The following is an 18839-nucleotide window of genomic DNA, read 5'->3' as shown; positions in this document are numbered from 1 at the left end:
AAGTTCTTTATTCCCTATGTCCAGATACCAAGTTTTGTTAAATCAGTAAAGTGGTTCTCAAGCTACGAGTTGAATTCCCCCCATCAAACATTTCTTATGAGGACATTCTTGACTTTACCCCCCCCCCCCCCCCCCCCCCCCCCCGCCCCCAAAAAAATCACTAACTCTGAAAGGTACAAAATCCAGAAGTACCAACTCCCTATTCCTAAGGGGGGGTCCTACCTCCACAAAATGTTTGGTTGAGCTCAGTCTAGCCATTTAAAATTTTGAAGGGTAGGGGACACAGATATACTTGACCACCTGATAAGCCCCTTACAACACCAAGGCTTAAAAAAGGTGACTGCTAAGCCACAGAAATAAGTAATAGGCAAAAAACCCGTTTCTTCCTCAGCCTTCTGGTGGTTTCTATACATCCATCTTTCTGCATGGGTTACTCTACATCACACAGAGCGCAGCAGAAAGAGCAGGGGGCTTCTCAGTAACTCTTTTCTGGAGAAATAAAGCACTTGAGGTCTTGAGCCAAGCACCAGCACTGCACAGTACACAGAAACAAAAATGTTAGCTAGCTAAAATCCACAAAGGCCAGGGCTTGTGAACTGCTGATTCAACAGACAAGGAAAATGAGCACAAATTACCACAATAACCCAGCAAGTCTCACTAATCTTTTCAGTTCCTGCTGGGCTCTGGCATTATCTTTTTTCCAACTTGTACTACAGCAATTCAAGCACTTCAGGAGCAGCAGCCAAGGAGCAGAAACACTTCCAACCTGAAAGGAGAGATGTGGTCTGCTGTACAGGGTCTGGAAAATGACTTTTAACTCTGTCCTTGGCGTGCTCTTCCCCATAAGGTGATTTCACCCATTTTGCCAAACGAGAAAACATGTTATTACCAGGATTCTGCCTCCCCTGCCATTTAAGTCTGCAGCACAGAGAAAAGAAGTCTTTACAAAAGAACATAGTTTGGTTTTTAATAGAAATACAATAATCAGTCTTCTGTGAACTTTAATAACCGATCACGAGGGGGAGGGCTGGAGGGAGGAAGGGAGAAGTCAAGAAATTGGATGAGAGTTTAGTGTCCGGAAGCCCATGGAAACACTGTTTTGGAGAACATAAAAGGGAAAAAAAAAAAACCAAAAGCCTTAGAACTATGAAGACCAAAAGCAACTAATGTACAAGGATGGTAGTGAGCGTAGAAAATGACAAAAAAAGTAAATCAGCAACACAGGGAAATGTACACACGCTTTCCCCCTGCTCTCAACAAACTGTCAGCAAGTTCCCTGGAGAGCTGCTCACTGTTCCTGTGCTGCTGCAGTTCTTATAACAATCCTCTTCAGGGCAGTCCCTGCCCCAGTCTTGGAGGGAGCTCAGAGTTTGATTTGAAAGGCCGTTGGCTGCATCGTAGCGGAGGCTCCTGAGGATTTGAACAACGCCTTCAGGATGGTGGCGGGGTCCACCTCAGCTGCAGGGTTCGAGGCCATGCCTGAGCTGGACCTGCGGGCCTCACCTGTCTTCTTCACAGAGGTTGGAGTGTCACTCAGTCGCCTGTGGAAGGAATTAAGAAAGAGATGACCAGATCCAGCGCATGAATGGGAAACAGGTGGCATGGAGACAAGGATCATATCAGTTTTTGTGAGTCAGAGTTGACCCAATGAATGAAGTTATTGCTCTGCAACACCTGGCTCAGTAGTATTAAGTAGGATAGAGGCTCATCTTTCTGAATGAGAAGTGTGCTTTATCCTGCACTGGTTGCCATATAAAACATGCTCAGTCAGTTTTAAAACAAGTCTGACAGTGAGGACTTATTTGGGATGCTGATAGTTTTGCTGCTGCAACTAATCTAATTTAAAATCTTATATTCCATCCTATTGAAAACAAGCTCATACAAAGCAAATTACAATTCAGAGGAAAAAAAATTCTATAAAACACGAAATTTGATCATAAAAACATCATACAACAACAATAATACATAAATTAAAAGTACAGCTAAACTACAGCATTAAAGCTATACGTCATCAAAATAATTAAGACCAATAAAAGGGCTTTCAAGTTACATAGGTGTCGCACAAATAAGATGCACAATGAATGAAAAACATGCAGTTAAAATTAAAACATAAGTCATTCTATTTAATGAAATTGGGTCTTGCAGGATCCTAGATGCAGAAGTGAATACAATTAAGCAGCCACTAAACAAGTACAGACTCAGTAGGGCTGTGCTTTAATTTGCATAATTTTGCAGTCAAACTCTCAATGTAAACAAATGACAATATTTCAAATCCCATTATCCCTCAAAGGTCATGGTGGAAATTTTAACATATGGCAGACAAGGACATCCTGGCCCACCCAGCCTACAGTATTATCACAGACCCTAGTCTCTGGTTATTTTTCTCTCTTGCTCTTACCACTTTCCTCCAGCTCTGATTCAAAAACACCTGAATTCAGTCACAGGTTTGGTTAATGCCACCTCCAAACATCTATCAATCTTGCAGTAAAGGAAAATTGATTCTTACCTGTTAATTTTCATTCATTAAGTCCCACAGATCAGTCCAGATGAATGGGTTTCTCTCCCCTACCAGTAGATAGAGACAAGAGAAGAAAAGCTGTACTGGATCAGTGATACTTTAGACCAGTGATTCTCCACCAGTGTGTCGCCAAGCACCGGCAGGTGTGTCGCATCTCCCAGTGTCCCACTGCCCCGTTTACTTTCCTTCTCCCTTTTTCCAGCCCCCGCGGGCCAATCGGAAGCCTCCTCCCTTCTACCTGCCAGTGGAAGTAGAAGGAAGGGAGGAAGCCTTTGATTGGCTGGTGAGGCAGGAAGAAGGGGCATCACATAGTCTGGGGGTGGGAGGAATGGCAGTATTGAACTCCGACGAAGCAAAGCCGCCACGGGCACTCATCCCTGTGGCGGCAAAGAGGAAAACCCGACCTCGACCAAGCAAGGCCGCCACAGGAGCTCATCCCTGTGGCGGTGAAGAGGAAACCCAACCGAGGCCACCACGTGAGCCCATCCCTGTGGCAGCAAACAAAAAGGCCTGTTGGAGTAAAGCCGCGGCGGAACTGGAGCCCATCCCTGCAGTGAAAGAAGAAGAGGTTTTTGGTGTTGTAGGTGTGTGTGTGGGTGCCTGGGTGAGAGCTTGTGTCTGTGGGTGTGTGTGTGTGGGTGCCTGGGTGAGAGCTTGTATCTGTGAGTGTGTATGTGGGTGGGTGAGAGCTGGTGTGAATGGGCATGAATGGAAGCCTGGGTAAAAACTTGTGGGTATGAATGGGTGCGAGAGGATGTGTGTGTGATTGAGAGCTTGAATATAAGAGAGCATGTGTGTGATTGAGAGAGAGACTGGTCAGGGAGGTGATGTGTTTCTGTATGAGAGAGAGAGAGACTGGTCAGGAAGATGACTGGTGTGAGAGAGACCAAGATGGGTCGTGGGGGTCTAATTGGAGGGGGGTGTGTGTGTGAGTGACTGGTTGTGAGTGCTAAGAAAGAGGACTGTGAGGACAGAGCTTCAGCAGCCCTTGCTGCTTCTGGTGAGTGCTATTGGCCTGGCAGGGAAAGGAGTAGGAGAGTTGCTGGAGAGGGTAAGTAAAGGTGGCTTTTTAAGTTTATTTTTCTTGATTGACTGCCATTTTAATTATTGGGTATTATACGATGTCTGCTGTTTTGAAATATTTTATTGATATTTGGACATGTTTTAATAATTTTTATGAGTTTTTAATTGTTGCATGTTATTCTGTTTAGCAGTTGTTTTTAACATTTTTAGTATAGCTTTACAATTATTTGTGTGTGGGGGTCTATAGCAGCTTGGCTTATTCTGTTTTCCCAATAGGAAATGTATTAGTGTTTAGGGCCTGGTTTAATAGTTATAGTGTTGCCTTTTCATAGATAGGGTTGTTATTGTTTGAGTGTGTTCATTAATACAGGTGTAACTTTGTGCGGGTTAGTTTGTGTGCATTATTGCAGATCCTGGGACTATGTTAGGTGTTATATTTCTCTAGGTTTGCACTGCATGCAGAGTGGCTTATTTGGTTTTCCATTCCAGTTTCTGTCTCCATATTTATAATTTGTGGTTTTTCTGTACTTGGTGAAGGTCAGTTCTGGGTGTGTGACCGAGGTGAGGTATTTTACTAGAATGTAGGCATTTGTATCAATCTTATTTGTTGTGTTTTCTCAATAGGATATGCATTAGTGGTAAATTACTGTCTTTTCAGAAGGAAGGCTATTGTGCCTGGTAGTAAAGGGAGTTTGTTTTGCTTTTATTGAGATATCATCAGAACCAGAATATCTTTTTTGTATGGCGAGTTGTACAGGGCAATGCCCTAGATCTGCTCTGCACTCATTGCTGGGGGTTATGGGGATTCCTGTGGATGCAGAGTGCATGTTTACATTTAGCCCCGTGATGGTCACATGTTCAGTGTGTCACGCATGTAAGAACCATCTGTCAGGTGTGTCCTGGCCAAAAATAGGTTGAGAACCACTGTTTTGACAGTATGTCATCTGCAGTTGCTCAGTCTGAACTGTACCCAACACACACACATAAAATAGAGCTGTCTTCAGAAAACAGAGGGCAGGTGTCTGGACTGATTTGTGGGATTCAAGGAATGAAAATTAGCAGGTAAGAACCAATTTTCCTTTTTTTTTTTTTTTTTTATCATCCCCCACAACAGTCTAGATGAATGGAATGTACCCAAACTTCCCTAAACTAGACAGGCACCTGCTCGCACACACACTTCCCAAACACAGCTGAGTCCAGAGCCCAAACATCCAGCCTGTGATGCTTGGTAAAAGTGTGTAGCTACGTCCAAGCCCCCACTTGACAGATTGCCTGTGGGGAAGCCAACTGATATTCAGCTCAAGATGTATCCTATGCCCTAATGGAATGAGCCTGGAGACCCTCCAAAACCAGTATTTCTTTGCACATGTAAGCAGAAGCAATAGCTTAATCAATCTACCTGGAAAGTGACACTTTCTCCCCCTTGTTCCACCCACTGAAGGTCACAAATAGATAAAGGGACGTATGAAAACTGCTGGCGACCTTGAAATAGCACAAGAGGACTCTACGCACATCCAACACATAAAGCTCTCGGGCATGTGGAGAAGGGTTCAAATTCCGTGAAGACAGACAACTCTATGGATTGACTCAAATGAAAAGGGGAAACCACCTTTGGCAATAAAGGATGGAGCAGTGCGAAAGGATACTCCGACTTCCGAAAACTGAAGGAAAAGATCTCTACATGACAATGCCTATAACTCAGAAATACAGTATGTCTGGTGGAACAGACCACCACCAAGAAGACTGCTTTCAGGGTTTGGTTATTCAACAACCCCCTTTCTAATGTTTCAAAAGGCAATTACATATGGTCTTTAAGTCCAAATTAAGGTTCCATAGAGGTACCACCTGTCTCAGAGGGGAATGCAAGTGCTTCCCCCCTTTAAGAAATCTCAATATATCAGGAAGAGGCACCAAAAGTGACTTGCGTACACTCCCTCTGAAAATTGGCCAAGGGCGCCACTTGCGCTCTAAGAAAACTCAAGGTGAGTCCCTTAAGACCACACTACAAAAAGGAAAGAATCCTGAGAACAGAATATATGCTAGGAAGGTGGAAGCCTTTCTTGCTTGAAATAAGGTTGTAATAACCTTGCTGGAATACCTCCTCAGCCTTAACCATCTATGCTCAAAAGCCAGGCTGCAATATAAAAGCGATCCTTTAGCTCCAAGAAAAATCAGAGCTTGATGAAGCTAACCTAGGAAGAAGCCCAAGCCTCAGGGCCCATGAATGCCTGATTCACCAGGTCAGCAAACCACAGATGAAGAGGTCACTCCAGAGCCACTAAGATCACTTTTCCTCAATGAGCTCCTATACACTTAAGAACTCTATCAGTGGCCAAGGTGGAAACACATATAATAGAATGCAGTGTGAACACATGAGAGGTAGCATCGAGACCTTCTGTTCCAATCTCCTTTCTGCGACTGAAGAACCAAAGGGCCTTGGCTTTTTCCCTGGATGCCATCAAATCCAGCTGGGGAACTTCCCCCTTCGCCAGGATTAGGGACACTGCTTTGTACGTTAACTCCTATTCTCCAGTATGTGCCTGCTGAGAAACTCTGCCTGCACACTCTCTACCCCGACCACATGAGACAAAGACAGAGTCAAGAGATGTTGCTCCGCTAATGAAACTACTTCAAGACCTCCTAGGAAACTGCTGGGCTCCTGATGCCATCGTACTGTCGGACAGGACCCCCACTGCCTAGTTGTGGACCTGTGGAAGAAAGAATAGCAACTCCTTTCAGATTGCACTGGTTTCCAGAAGATGGAAAAACCAGGAGGTTTCCTTCAATAACCAGTGTCCCTACGCTGTTTGATCCTGACATATAGCAACCCATCCTATTAGACTGGCATCTGTGATCACCACAATCCAATTCGGTATGTCCAGAAGCATGCCCTCTGACTGAGGGTGCCAACGCAACAATAGTGCCTTCTGGAGTGGTCGTATGTGTGTGAAAACCCAGGAAACTAGGTCCAACATAAACACCATGGACCAAGAGCCTGCCGGTAAATCCTATACCCTGGGATTCCGGAGATGCAGCAAGTGCCGAATGCGTCCCTGCAACTTTGGTCCGAAATAAACATCTTGCCTACACTGGTCTTGAAACACAGCCTTAGGTAATTCAGTTCCTGTGATGGTACCAGGTGGCTCTTTGCCAAATTTACAATCCAACTTAGGGAATGCAATGTGCGCATCATCCACTGCACCGACTATTGGCAAAAGTCCCAAGATTTCACTTGAATAAATCAGTCATCCAGGTATTGGCATCCTAGAATATCCTCTCTTTGTAGGGCTGCCACCACAATCACCATAATAAATGTGAGAGGCACTGTTGAGAGACTGAAAGGAAATGCTTGGAATTGAAAATGTGCCTTCAGCACTGCAAATCACCTCTCTGCACGGTAACGTGAAGATAGGCTTGTTTGAATTAGGGAGTTTCCATTTGAAAGTGAGATACCTAGAAGGAGCCACTCATCATTTTGAGTTGCAAGCTGGGCCAATATGTGCCCTCCTTCAGGCCCATAAAATAAAGAGAATATCTGCCCAGCCCTCTTTTTTTTTGGATCCAGGACTGGAACTACTGCCTCTAGGTCCTGAAGGCAATGTAATGTCGAGTAGACTGTGACCTTCTTTACTCCCACAGCTCACAGTAAAATCATGAAGACTTAAGACACCGCCCAAGCAAAATCTAAGGCGTAATCATCCCTTATGGCAGATCCACAGGGCTAAAGATATTTTTGAAAGAAACAAACCGGAAACCAATCCAATACTGCAAGTAGCGACCAATAGACGAAAAGGACCGGTGAACACCAGGAAATCTTTATTCTGCACAAACCATTATAAAAAGCCCGACTCAGGCCGAGTTTTGCTCAATTGAGCTGCTTCAGGTGCTAATATGGCAAAACAGATATAATCACATATAAAAAACATATACACCATACATACATAATTAAATCATATAAAATAAAAACAAATAAATAAAAATATTTAAAATCATTAAACACACAGATGAAAAAGTGACAAAGACTGTGATAACGTGTGATGGCCAAAGCTTTTGAAGAAATGATCTATATATAAGTGGTCTGTTTCTTATATTAGTATACAACTTAGGTCATCACACGTTATCACAGTCTTTGTCACTTTTTCATCTGTGTTTTATAATGATTTTAAATATTTTTATTTATTTGTTTTTATTTTATGATTTAATTATGTATGTATGTATGGTGTATATGTTTTTTATATGTGATTATATCTGTTTTGCCGTATTAGCCCCTGAAGCAGCTCAATTGAACAAAACTCAGCCTGAGTCAGGCTTTTATGATGGTTTGTGCAGAATAAAAATTTCCTGGCGTTCACCGGTCCTTTTTGTCTAAAGATATTTTTGTCCATTCTCCGTAAGACTGGACCATTGCCCCCCTCCTGAGGAACTGGAGACCTAAGGTCTTACGGCCCTCTTGAAAGGACTGAGATGTTTCTCTATATTGATGGTGTGAGGAAGAAACTTTCCCATGGCGATAATATCATGTCTCGTGGAACTTATGCCTACTGGGATAGAACTTACACCCACTTTTAGGCTAATCATCTAGCAACCTGTGAGCCTTGGACTCCTCCAGGTGTTTTATCAACTTCCCTGAATCTGACCAAAGAGCAGCTTAAGGGAAGAAAGCCTAAGTGCAATTTGGATCACAGATCAGCAGACAAGTTGTTTAACCAGAAAAGCCTACAGGCTGAGATTGTGAAGACTATATTTCTCCAACAGGGAATACTCAGAGTCCAACACTGGAAACTGTTGTACCCAGCAAAGGCCAGCTCACCCCATGAAATTACTAACTTTGGAAACTCCAGTGCCTCCTCTGGCAAAACATAAAATGTTCTCATGGCTCTGTCCAGACTTCAGAGTATTCCCTCTTCCACAACCAAGGCTTTAAAACCCTATGGAAGTGGATAGTACTTGTCCTCCTGAGTCATGACAGCTCCACAAATACTGAGAAATTAATACCGGAGTTCCTTTCTTGTAAATGACCAAACTACCTCAATGGAGTCATCCTCCACCTCCTCAAAATAAGCTCCCTTTGGCCAGCAATCTTTCCAATGCAAATTGGCAGTCAAGGTCCAGTTCTCATCTGGCCCTCTCAGGCCAGAATGTCTCTGCAGGAGAAAAACATAAGTAGCCTCTGCTACCTCCCTTCCTATTTGAACCAAGAACACTTGATGTAGCAGTCATTCCAAATCAGGAGAAAGAAGAGGTCCACTACAGAAACCCCCCTTTCCTAGGAGCCATACTCGCTCCCCAGCCACTTCCACCTGGGACCCCTTGTCCATGAGCTCCAACATATAGTGTGTGCAATTGAGGTAGGTGGCATACTTTCTTAAGTACCACTGGTACAAATAAAGCTTTTCCTCTCTGTCTTCATCTGCTGGTAGGGGAGAAAAACCCCATTTGTCTGGACTGATCTGGGTGACGATAAGGAACAAAGCATTTCTTCTGAGCCTCTTTCCCTTTCAAGCAAGTTTGCTTACCGTAAATGGTGTTTTCCATAGATAGCAGGATGAATTAGCCATGCTGTTTTGGGCGTCATCTGACAGCATACGACGTGAAGCTCTCTCCAAGTGGCAGAGTTTTGCTGCTCTGCTTATATGCGGCAGTTCCCGTGCGGTTGACCAAAGCCGAGTGTCTTCAGTTCGTACAAAGAATAGGGATTATGAGGAGTCACCGCAGGTATCCCTCACAATTGTGAGGGATACCTGCGGTGTTGTGCCCGGAGCATTTGTTGCAGTAATGTCAACTAGAACCTCCAGAAAAGAAAAAGAAAGAGATAGAGAGAGACCGCGGCCTGCAGACCCGCAATCGGAGGATGAAGGTGGGCCGGCCGAATCGTGCATGTCGGCGAATTGGACCGAATTGAGAACCGCGGTTGTGGAGGCGCTGGAGCCCGAATTTAAAAAACTTTCCAACCAATTGTCAGACCTAACCTCCTCCATAGCTGGATATGAGGCCAGATTCACTGAATTGGAGCAGCGAGTTTCGGGGGCTGAAGATGGCCTCCAGACCACGAGGGCCGACGTGGCTAAGCTCCAAGAGGTAATGGCGCAACACACTGACCGCTTAGAAGATTTGGAGAATCGGTCTCGCCGGTCGAATCTACGTTTTGTCGGGCTGCTAGAATCTCTAGAGGAACGGGAAATGCCGCGGCGTTTGGAAACGTGGCTGACGCAGGAACTTGGTTTGGCAGGGGCGCGAGGCCCGCTGAGAATTGAACGTGTGCACAGATTAGGCCAACGCAGAGCACAGCCGGAGCGTCCGCGGGTTACGATTGTTAAAATTTTAAATTTTGCACACAAGGAAGCTATTTTACAGGCGGTACGTAGTGGGAAATCCCTCACTTTTGAGGGCAAGAAGATCCTGGTATTTCAGGACTTTTCAGCGGCTCTATCGGCGAAACGATGCGCGCTCTCACCATTCTGTGCTCAACTGTACAACCTGGGGCAGCGTGCGGTCCTGGTCTATCCCGCTAAAGTTCGGGTTTCCACACCGGAGGGACCTCGCTGGTTCTCAGAGGCAGGAGAACTCCGAGAATATGTCAACACGTTGGATCGGAGTGCCAATCACAGCTGAATCTTTCTTTTTTCCTCACAGAATGCTGGCGAAGAAGATATAGATCTGTGGGTGTGTTGAGCTGGAATGCCTCTGATTGAGATGCCTCGTGACCCTGTTAATCAATTAAATATGTAGATTTGCAGTGTGTCAGCGGATTGTTGTAATCGAGGTATTTCCTCCTAAAATTGCTTTAAATTGCTTGTATCCCCAGCAGTTAGCTGGGTTTTCTGGGTGGCTGTAAAGTGACTAGTTAGCAGAGTTGGGGAAGTCTGTGTTGTGTTGTTTTTGATTAGATGCTAATGTTTGGTAAATGGTCTAAAGCCTTTCAAGGCATTCTACCAGAGTGTAATAAAAGAGGAAAAAAAAAAGGGAAAAAAAAACCAAACAAAAAACAAAAAAACAAAAACAAAGAGAGTTTGGGTATGTGCTGCACCTCTGATTGTTATTTTTTTAAATTTTATGACACATATCCTAAACAGCGCATCTGCTACCTGTTTTCTGGAGCCCAGCCTTCCAGACCGTCGGAGGTAGTGAACTAAGTGCGCAAATGAAGTGTTGGGTTTGTTCCTTGCTGTTTGGGGTCCTGTTTTGGGCTCTTTCGGTTATCATCCTGGACTTACTTTACAATGTCTGGTCTGGGGCATATGTGGTGGGGCTGGATGGGGGAGGGGGGAGACCTAAGTGTCGTAAGTGACTCAATAGGAGAGGGTTACGTAATGGGGTTATGGGTACGGGGGTTGGGGGTAGGGGTTGGGAGGGAGCGAGGGGGGGTGGCGAGGGGTGGAAGATGGATGTCACGGGAAGGTTGCGACTTCGAAGTTGGATCAAGGGGAGGCGGGGTAGGGGATTTGGGGTGAATGGGAGGGGCAAAGGGTTACTTCTTGGTAATATGTCTGAGTTACACGTTGAGGAGGGTCAGTGGCCAGGGAGGTGGTCTATGCTGGGACGGCCATCTTCCTATTTAAGAGAACAATATATTGTTCAGTTCATGCTGGTTATAGTTCTGGATGGCTAATCGAAATACGGTCTTGATATCTTGGAACGTATGTGGTATTAACTCACCAAACGGGCCAAGATTCTACAAGCTCTCAAGAGGAAGTCCGCGGATGTGGCCTTCCTCCAAGAAACACATCTGACAGATGTGGAACATGCCAAGCTACGCCAAAGTTGGGTGGGGGAGGTACATTTTGCGTCGGTGGACTCTAAGTCCGCGGGGGTGGCCATTCTAATTCGCAAGAACCTCCAATTTACGATTGAGAAGGAGATTAAAGACCCCAGTGGTCGATATCTGATCCTGGAAGCAGAACTTAATCATATCCCCATAGTGTTATGCTGTGTTTATGCTCCCAATGCACATCAGTCACAGTTCTTTCAGACTTTACAGCGAGTATTGTTCCCTTACATTGACCGGGCTTTGGTGGTGGGAGGTGATTTTAATGCGCTGCGAGATCCAGAGTGGGACAGGATATCGAGCAACTCGGCCCGGGGAACACCCAGTGCAGGACTTCGCAGTTTAGAAAATGCTTTACATCTTATTGACTCTTGGCGAATTCTTCACCCTTTTGAGAAAGATTTTACCCATGTAGCTAGGGCGCATGCGACCCAGTCACGCATAGATTATTTTCTGGTCAGCTCACATTTTTTTTCTAAAGTTGCTGAGGCGGCCATTGGAGACGTGGTCCTCTCAGATCATGCGCCTATTCGGTTGGAATTAATTACAGCGGGCCCAGCCCCCCTTACAAGGACATGGAGGTATCCCTACTTTTTAGCTGAGGATAACTCCTTTCAGGAGTATTTGAGGAAGAGATGGGAGGAGTATGCTGAATTAAATGCACAACACAATAATGATCCTATTTTGTTTTGGCAAACAGCCAAGGTAGTGCTGCGTGGCGACATAATCTCTTACTTGGCTTTTCGGCGGAAATCATTAGATAAAAGGCTCCTGTCTCTTAGTGCGCAGCTCCAGAAGGCTAAACAAAATCTAGTACGGCAGCCATCTACGCAGCATAAAAAATCTTTTGTGGTCCTGCAGACAGCAGTAAACTCGCTTCTCCATCAAAGGGCAAAGAAAAGTGTGTTATTTTACCAATTGCAATTTTACAAATTTGGAAACAAACCGGGGAAGCTGATGGCTAATTTGGTGAAATCGGCAAGGGGTTCACGTTACATCCCCGCTTTAAAGTCAAAGGGTGGCTCAGTAGTTAATACCACTTCGGAAATTCTAGCCACTTTTCATAAATATTACTCGTCGCTTTATAAGTCTGAGGGCTGGAGTTCTAACGCTTGGGAAGATTTTTTGGAGTGTATTGATCTCCCCTCTATCACCGTAGAACAGCAACGTAGATTAAATGAACCCATTAAACCAATAGAGGTGCGTATGGCGATTGTTAGAGCTAAGAAATTGAAAGCACCTGGCCCTGATGGATATGGCACAGAATTTTATAAATGTTTAATAGAGCCTCTGACTGACTTCTTGCCATTAGTGTATAGTGCTTTGATTGAGCAGGGCTCTTTCCCTTTCTTAGGTAATAAAGCGCATATCACTCTTATTCCGAAACCTGGTAGGGATCCGCTGTTACCAGAGTCGTATCGCCCCATTTCTCTACTAGATACGGACCACAAGATTTTGGCTAAAATTTTGGCGGAACATTTGGGAGATGTTTTGCCTAACTTGATCAAGCCGGGACAAGTGGGTTTTGTAAAGCGGCGCTATGCTCTTACTAACATTCGACGAGTAGTTGCGGCAATGACACTCTGTCAGCGCTCTGAGTCCCCTTACCTTATGGCTAGTTTGGACGCTGAAAAAGCGTTTGATCGGGTAGAGTGGGGTTATCTGTTTCGATTGCTCCCTTTGATGGGGTTTGATGGGTTTTTCTTACAAGCCATACAGCTTTTATACCATGATCCGGTAGCCTTGCTGTTGGTGAATGGGGTGTTGTCTGATCCTTTCCCGGTGTTGTGTGGTACCCGACAGGGATGCCCGCTATCACCCTTGCTTTTCTTGCTCACTATGGAACCATTACTGCTAGCTATTCAGGCACAATCGAATATCCGGGGAGTGCAGTTTCACTCGGGAACCCAGAAGGAGATTTTTAAGTATGCCGCTTTTGCGGATGATGTCCTGGTATTTCTTACGACTCCGCAGCGTTCACTGCCGGCGCTTTTGGACCTGTTCCGGGACTTTGGTTTGTTTTCGAGGTTGCGCATTAATTGGGACAAATCAGAGGCGCTGGCGTTTCCCTCGACACTTCGGGAGGACTGGAGGGGGCTCTTTCCTTTGAAATGGGCAGGTTCATCGATTAAGTATCTGGGGATACAGTTGTCGTCTGAATTGGCAACCATTTATTCGCTTAACGTAGCGAGCTTAATGACGCGCACGCGGGAAAAGTTGACACAGTGGCGAGAGTTACCCTTATCCTTGGGGGGACGAATTAATTTGTTTAAGTTGATTCTTTTACCCAAGTGGTTATATATTCTGCAGAACTTCCCACTATCTCTCAAACGCAGCGACTTGAAGGCCATTGAAACTCTTATGCGAGCTTTTCTTTGGAGGGGTAGGAAGGCGCGAATACCCCTGGCATGGCTCAAATTAAGATGGGGCCTTGGGGGGATGGGAGTCCCAGATTTGTTCCATTACAATCTAGCAGCTAATCTTAGAATAGTCCGGGACTGGTTGATGGGAGAATCGCACTTTATTAGCTACATTGCAGAGAGCACGCTGGTTGCGCCTTTAGATCTTAAATATGTGCTTATGTGTGAGAGGCAGGCTCTTCCTAGTGCCTTGCTGCAAAATCAGCTTATACGCCCGATTCGGGAAGCTTGGAGATTTTTGACGTCACAATTACATGTTCCTACTCAGTGTGCATGTCTGTTGCCCTTAATGGGAAACCCAGATTTCATACCTGGTGACCAGTCCCAGGGATTTCGAGAGTGGCAATCCAAAGGTATAGTTCAAGTAGGGCATATGTTAAACCTCACGGGCGAGATGCTCACCTTTGAGGAAATTAGAGACTTATATAAGATACCAAGCAGTCAATTCTTTAGTTATTTGCAAGCACGACATTACATACTGTCTTTGCCCTCTTCCACTAAAACGCCTGAACATGTTCAAGCCCTCAACAGCTTCTTTCATTTCGATTGCAGTGGAGGGACCTCCCTTTCTCGGTTTTATCAGCGGTTGCTTAAAGGGTATGCTTCTGATACCATGCAGATTTCAGTGGAACGCTGGGGGCGAGATGGGGATTTCCGTGTGCCGGTAAGCAGCCTTTACGGCATGTATGAAAAATGTGACTACAGTTACTGGCAACATGTATTATCGGGAAATGCAGTTCAAATTTCTGCGGAGAGCCTATATCACCCCACACCTTGCGTTCCGGGCCAAATTGTGTCCAACGGCAAATTGTCTGCGCTGCAACTCTGCCATAGGTACCATGTCTCATGTTTTCTGGGCATGTCCCATTATTCAAACCTATTGGGGTAAGATTGTGTGTTACTTGAGGCAAATTTTGCGTATTAATTTACCATTTTCTCTTTACATGCTTTTATTTGACTGCATTCCTCGACCGCTTGTCCAAGATAAATGTACCCGTTTGTTTTTAAAGAAAGCTGCGGCGGTGGGAAAGAAAGTCATATTGCTTAATTGGCGGGAGCGGGAACCACCTTCTATTTGGACTTGGCAGATTCACCTTCATCGCATGATGCAAATGGACAATTTGGAGTCTAAAATCTGTCCGCATCGTCGACGCCAGTTCTTGCGGATTTGGGATGCTTACCTGCAGGCTTTGCCACATCGTTCTAGAAGCTTGGTGCTCAACGGGTGACCGTGGTTTTATACTGACTGACCTGTAAGCTAATGGACACTTGTGGAGTGTAACTGGACATTTTATATAATAGTAGCTTTTGACAATAGGTGGGGGGGGGGTTGGGTTGAGAGGAGGGGAGGGTGAGAGAAGTTGTGAGACTCTAAAATGAGCTGAATTGGACTATTAAATGTATTTGCCCCGGGGCTGTGGAAGTGTCCACACAGCCCGGCGGCTTTGCTTCTTTTGTTTCACTGTTGCTCAATAAAAATTGTTTGAATAAAAAAAAAAAAAAGAATAGGGATTATGTCCAGTGGAATGTAGAAACCGCCAGGAAGGAAGGTGAGTACACAAGGCTAATTCATCCTGCTAGCTACGGAAAACACCGTTTATGGCAAGCAAACTTGCTTTTTTCCGTTGATAAGCAGTCTGAATTAGCCATGCTATCTTGAAGGGTCCCAAGCTAAAAGTTGCAACATGCTGCCCTTTCGCTGGAAGAATTTTTTTTTTGTTTTTGCAACCCTTCCTGGGTGGTACTCTCTACTGACCGGATAGAACTCAAAACTGCTCTTCCCACCAAAATGTCGGAAGCTGAGAGCTGGTCCAGACAATAGTAGGCTGTGAAAGTGTGCATGGATGTCCACGTTGCAGCCTTGCAGATGTCCACAATGGTCATGTTTTTCAAGTGCGCTATAGAGGAGGCAGTAGATCTAACTTGGTGTACCCTTGGCCTTAGACGGTAAAATAGCAGAATTGTATGCAGTCTGTGATCCAATCAGACAGAATTCTTTTAGTTTCTGCTACTCCTAGGTTATTGAGGTTGAATGAAAAACAGTTGTTGAAATTGTCTATGGCTCTGTGTTCTTTGTTTGCAATAAACTAAGGCCTGTTTACAATTTAATGAATGTAAAGTTTTATCTTGCTCATTCTGGTGAGGCTTAGGAAGAAAGTTGGTAGCATGATTGTTTCATTTAAATGAAAGACAGAGACCACCTTTGGTAGAAATTTTGGGTGTGGTCGGAGGACTACTTTATCATGGAAGAATTATACATAAGGTGAGGTGTGCACTAAGGCCTGTTGCTCATTCATTCCCTGTGCCAATGTAAGGCAATTAAGAACAAAACCTTTCATGACAGTAATTTTAGACGAGCTATCTAGTGGTTCAAAGGGTACTTTCCATAAGGGCCCCTAAAACTGTTTTAATATCCCATAAAACTGGAGGTTTTCAAAGAAGAGGGAGAAGCTGAAATAGACCCCTCATGAATCTTGATATGAGGTGGTGTAGTGAGATGGAAAGGGCGTTAATTTGGCAGTGGTATATCGCGATAGTGCTTAAGTGAACTCTGATCGAGGATGTCTTCAGACCTGTCCAATACAGATGGTATAAGTAATTGAGCAGCTGATCCAGAGGGCACGTGAAAAGGTCCAGAGTGTGTGTTATGCGCCAACTGAAGTAGCATTTCAATTTGAAAGAATAGTTTCTATGAATTGAAGGTTTCCTGGCAGAGAGCAGGACTTCTTGTATGGGTTGTTTGCAGCTTCAACAATGCTAAGACTTTGTACTCAACATCCACACAGTCAGATGAAGCTAGAAGTGGAGTGAATATAGACTGGTTCGTCCCTCTTGCGTCAGAAGGTTTGGATAACTCTATGGTCGTCTTGGTGGTTGTATTGACAGTTGTACTAGGAAAACAACAAGGAATAGATGCCACGGTCTTTTCCAATTCTTTACTGAAGTGGAGACATATCTAAAATATTAAAAGCTAGGCTTGGCACTTCTGGTTGCGCTGGTGGAGATTGCTGGTGCAACGGTGTCCAGTACTGAAAGTACTGCTTGTATGGCTTCTTTTGAAAGTATGAGTTTTTAAAACAGAGAATAGTATCGCTTGTAGGGGGGTCTGCGGGTCAGTTGGCAATATGAGCGATTGAACCACCACATTTTGTTCCTTTATTTGAGCAACTGTTTCTCTGTTTGTCCCCAAACAGGTTGTCTACCAGACATGGAAGGTCCACTAGCTTGTCATGGACATCCTTTCATATGGCGCTTGCTCTCAGCCAAGCTAGCCAATGAGCTGCAATTGAGGTCCCTGATGTATGAATTGTGGTATCAAATGCTTCATACATGGAGTGTAGAAAATGTCTGAGGCCTTCCTCTAGATCTTGAAAAGGCCGAGGGGTAATCTGCTCTTCAGTTTCTGAGTGCAAGTTGTTGGAGGCATTCGTATAAATATTGCACCCTGTAGAATTGGTGCTGTTCTATACAGGAGGTGAGCATGGAGCTTTGTAAGTCGTCTAAAACCTTATTATCCTTCCCAAGTGGCGTATTAGAATCAAGTTTCAAATTTTTCACCTTTTTCATTGCAGATTCCACCACAACAGAAGCATGGGGTAAGCAAACTACTCCGTAACCCTTGGATTTTTTTAAATGAAACTTGAGGTCTAGTTTCCTGGACACTGGCACATTCGAATGTGGGAACTCCCAAGACTTCAGTGAAACAGAGTCCAAGAGTTTGTAAGATGGGAACTCTGATGGTTCAGAGGGTATCAATAAGATTTTAAGGATACCAGAAATCCTCCACGTGGGTGTCTGGAATTTTTCGCACCTCAACCCTTAAAAGTGTTGCCCATTTCCTCCACAAATCTGGAGTAGGTAAGATCCTCCAGAGATGTGGGCTCCAGTGGTTCTTCCGGAGAGTCCTAGGGTAGTTCCATGGATGAAGATGGAGATGGGAGGGGAGATCCCTTTGATTGTGGAGAAGCCGGGGGAATGTGTTGCCCTGTAGAGCTGAAGGGCTCTGATAGCTCCAAGGCGAAGAGTCCATAGAACTGACCCCTCCGAGTGATGTTGGCGGAGATGTCCCTGTTTCAATCTGCTCCATTGGCTGAAAAGGGAATGACAGAACGGGCATATTCGGATGCAATGAGGCAAATAGGTTGGTTATAATGGATGTAATTTGATGCACTGCCTGAGATGACAGAGCCTGGAGATAGGGGAGGGCGTGTCTTATCTGCGGGATATGCAAGCGAAGTGGATAATGGTAGTCCATGTCCCTTAGCTGGTATAGCTGCTCGAACAATGTCCAAGGGCTGGGGGACAATGAATAGGAGAAGGCACAGGTGTTTCCCAGTATGATTTTTCACTTGGGACCAGCTCTTTCTGAAAAGGAGATTGGTTTTGTCTTCTGAGGGATTCTCTTGAAAGATCAGAGTAAAATCTAATTCCACTCTGAGAAGAACTCGAGGAACTCACAGAAAGTGGTCTTTGAGGGGACTCCTACAAATGGTCTGAGTAAGATTGCAGGATAGACTCTACCTCTATGTAATATTCTCTGTGGGGTTCTTCTGGTTTCTTTTTCTTTAAAGAATCTCGAGGTGTGGGGGTCCCTTAATGGACATAGAAATCTCACGAGATTCCTAGAAAATGTCCATATTGTCTACTTTGGTTGGACAACATGAGTAGAGTCTTGCTGCATTGATTGATTCGACATGTCTTGCATCGGTCTTGCATCCTTCAACACAGATGATGATACGTAATGCGTCAACTGCTTTGGATGTATGGCGTGCGTCATCTGAGACACTGTCTTCTATGCGTGTCAATCATGAGACGAAGTTGTTTGTGAAGCTGACACTATGTCGAGTCATGTCTCAGCTCGCCTTCTCCTTTTACCCCATCCACCCCTCCTCCCCTCCTACACCCCCCACCCCCACCCCATCCCCCTCCTCCCTTATAACTCTACACAATTGTATTTCCATGGCATTGTTGTATTTATGAATACTTTGTACATAGTGATACTCTATATATTTTTGTAAATTTTGCTCATAAGTTTTGTTTAATTATTTCCCTCCTCTTTTCCCCCTCCTCATTTGTTCATATGTTAAATTCGTTATATCTGTTCGATGTAAAC

General features: G+C 44.7%; 1 protein-coding gene across 1 annotated transcript in view; it reads right to left on the bottom strand.

Annotated features, from left to right (window-relative positions):
* Positions 1-941: 941 nt before the first annotated feature.
* POLDIP3 (DNA polymerase delta interacting protein 3) overlaps positions 942-18839 on the bottom strand; it is a 93926-nt gene continuing 76028 nt past the window's right edge. Inside the window, exon 9 of the mRNA XM_029590370.1 lies at positions 942-1541. Coding sequence (XP_029446230.1) covers positions 1364-1541 — 178 coding nt within the window. The 3' untranslated portion in view covers positions 942-1363. The remainder of the gene's footprint in view (positions 1542-18839) is intronic.

This window comes from Rhinatrema bivittatum, chromosome 2 (assembly GCF_901001135.1).
Source record: "Rhinatrema bivittatum chromosome 2, aRhiBiv1.1, whole genome shotgun sequence".
NCBI lineage: Eukaryota > Metazoa > Chordata > Amphibia > Gymnophiona > Rhinatrematidae > Rhinatrema > Rhinatrema bivittatum.
The sequence above is the reverse complement of the archived record's forward strand: the minus strand, read 5'-3'. Positions and strand labels throughout refer to the sequence as shown.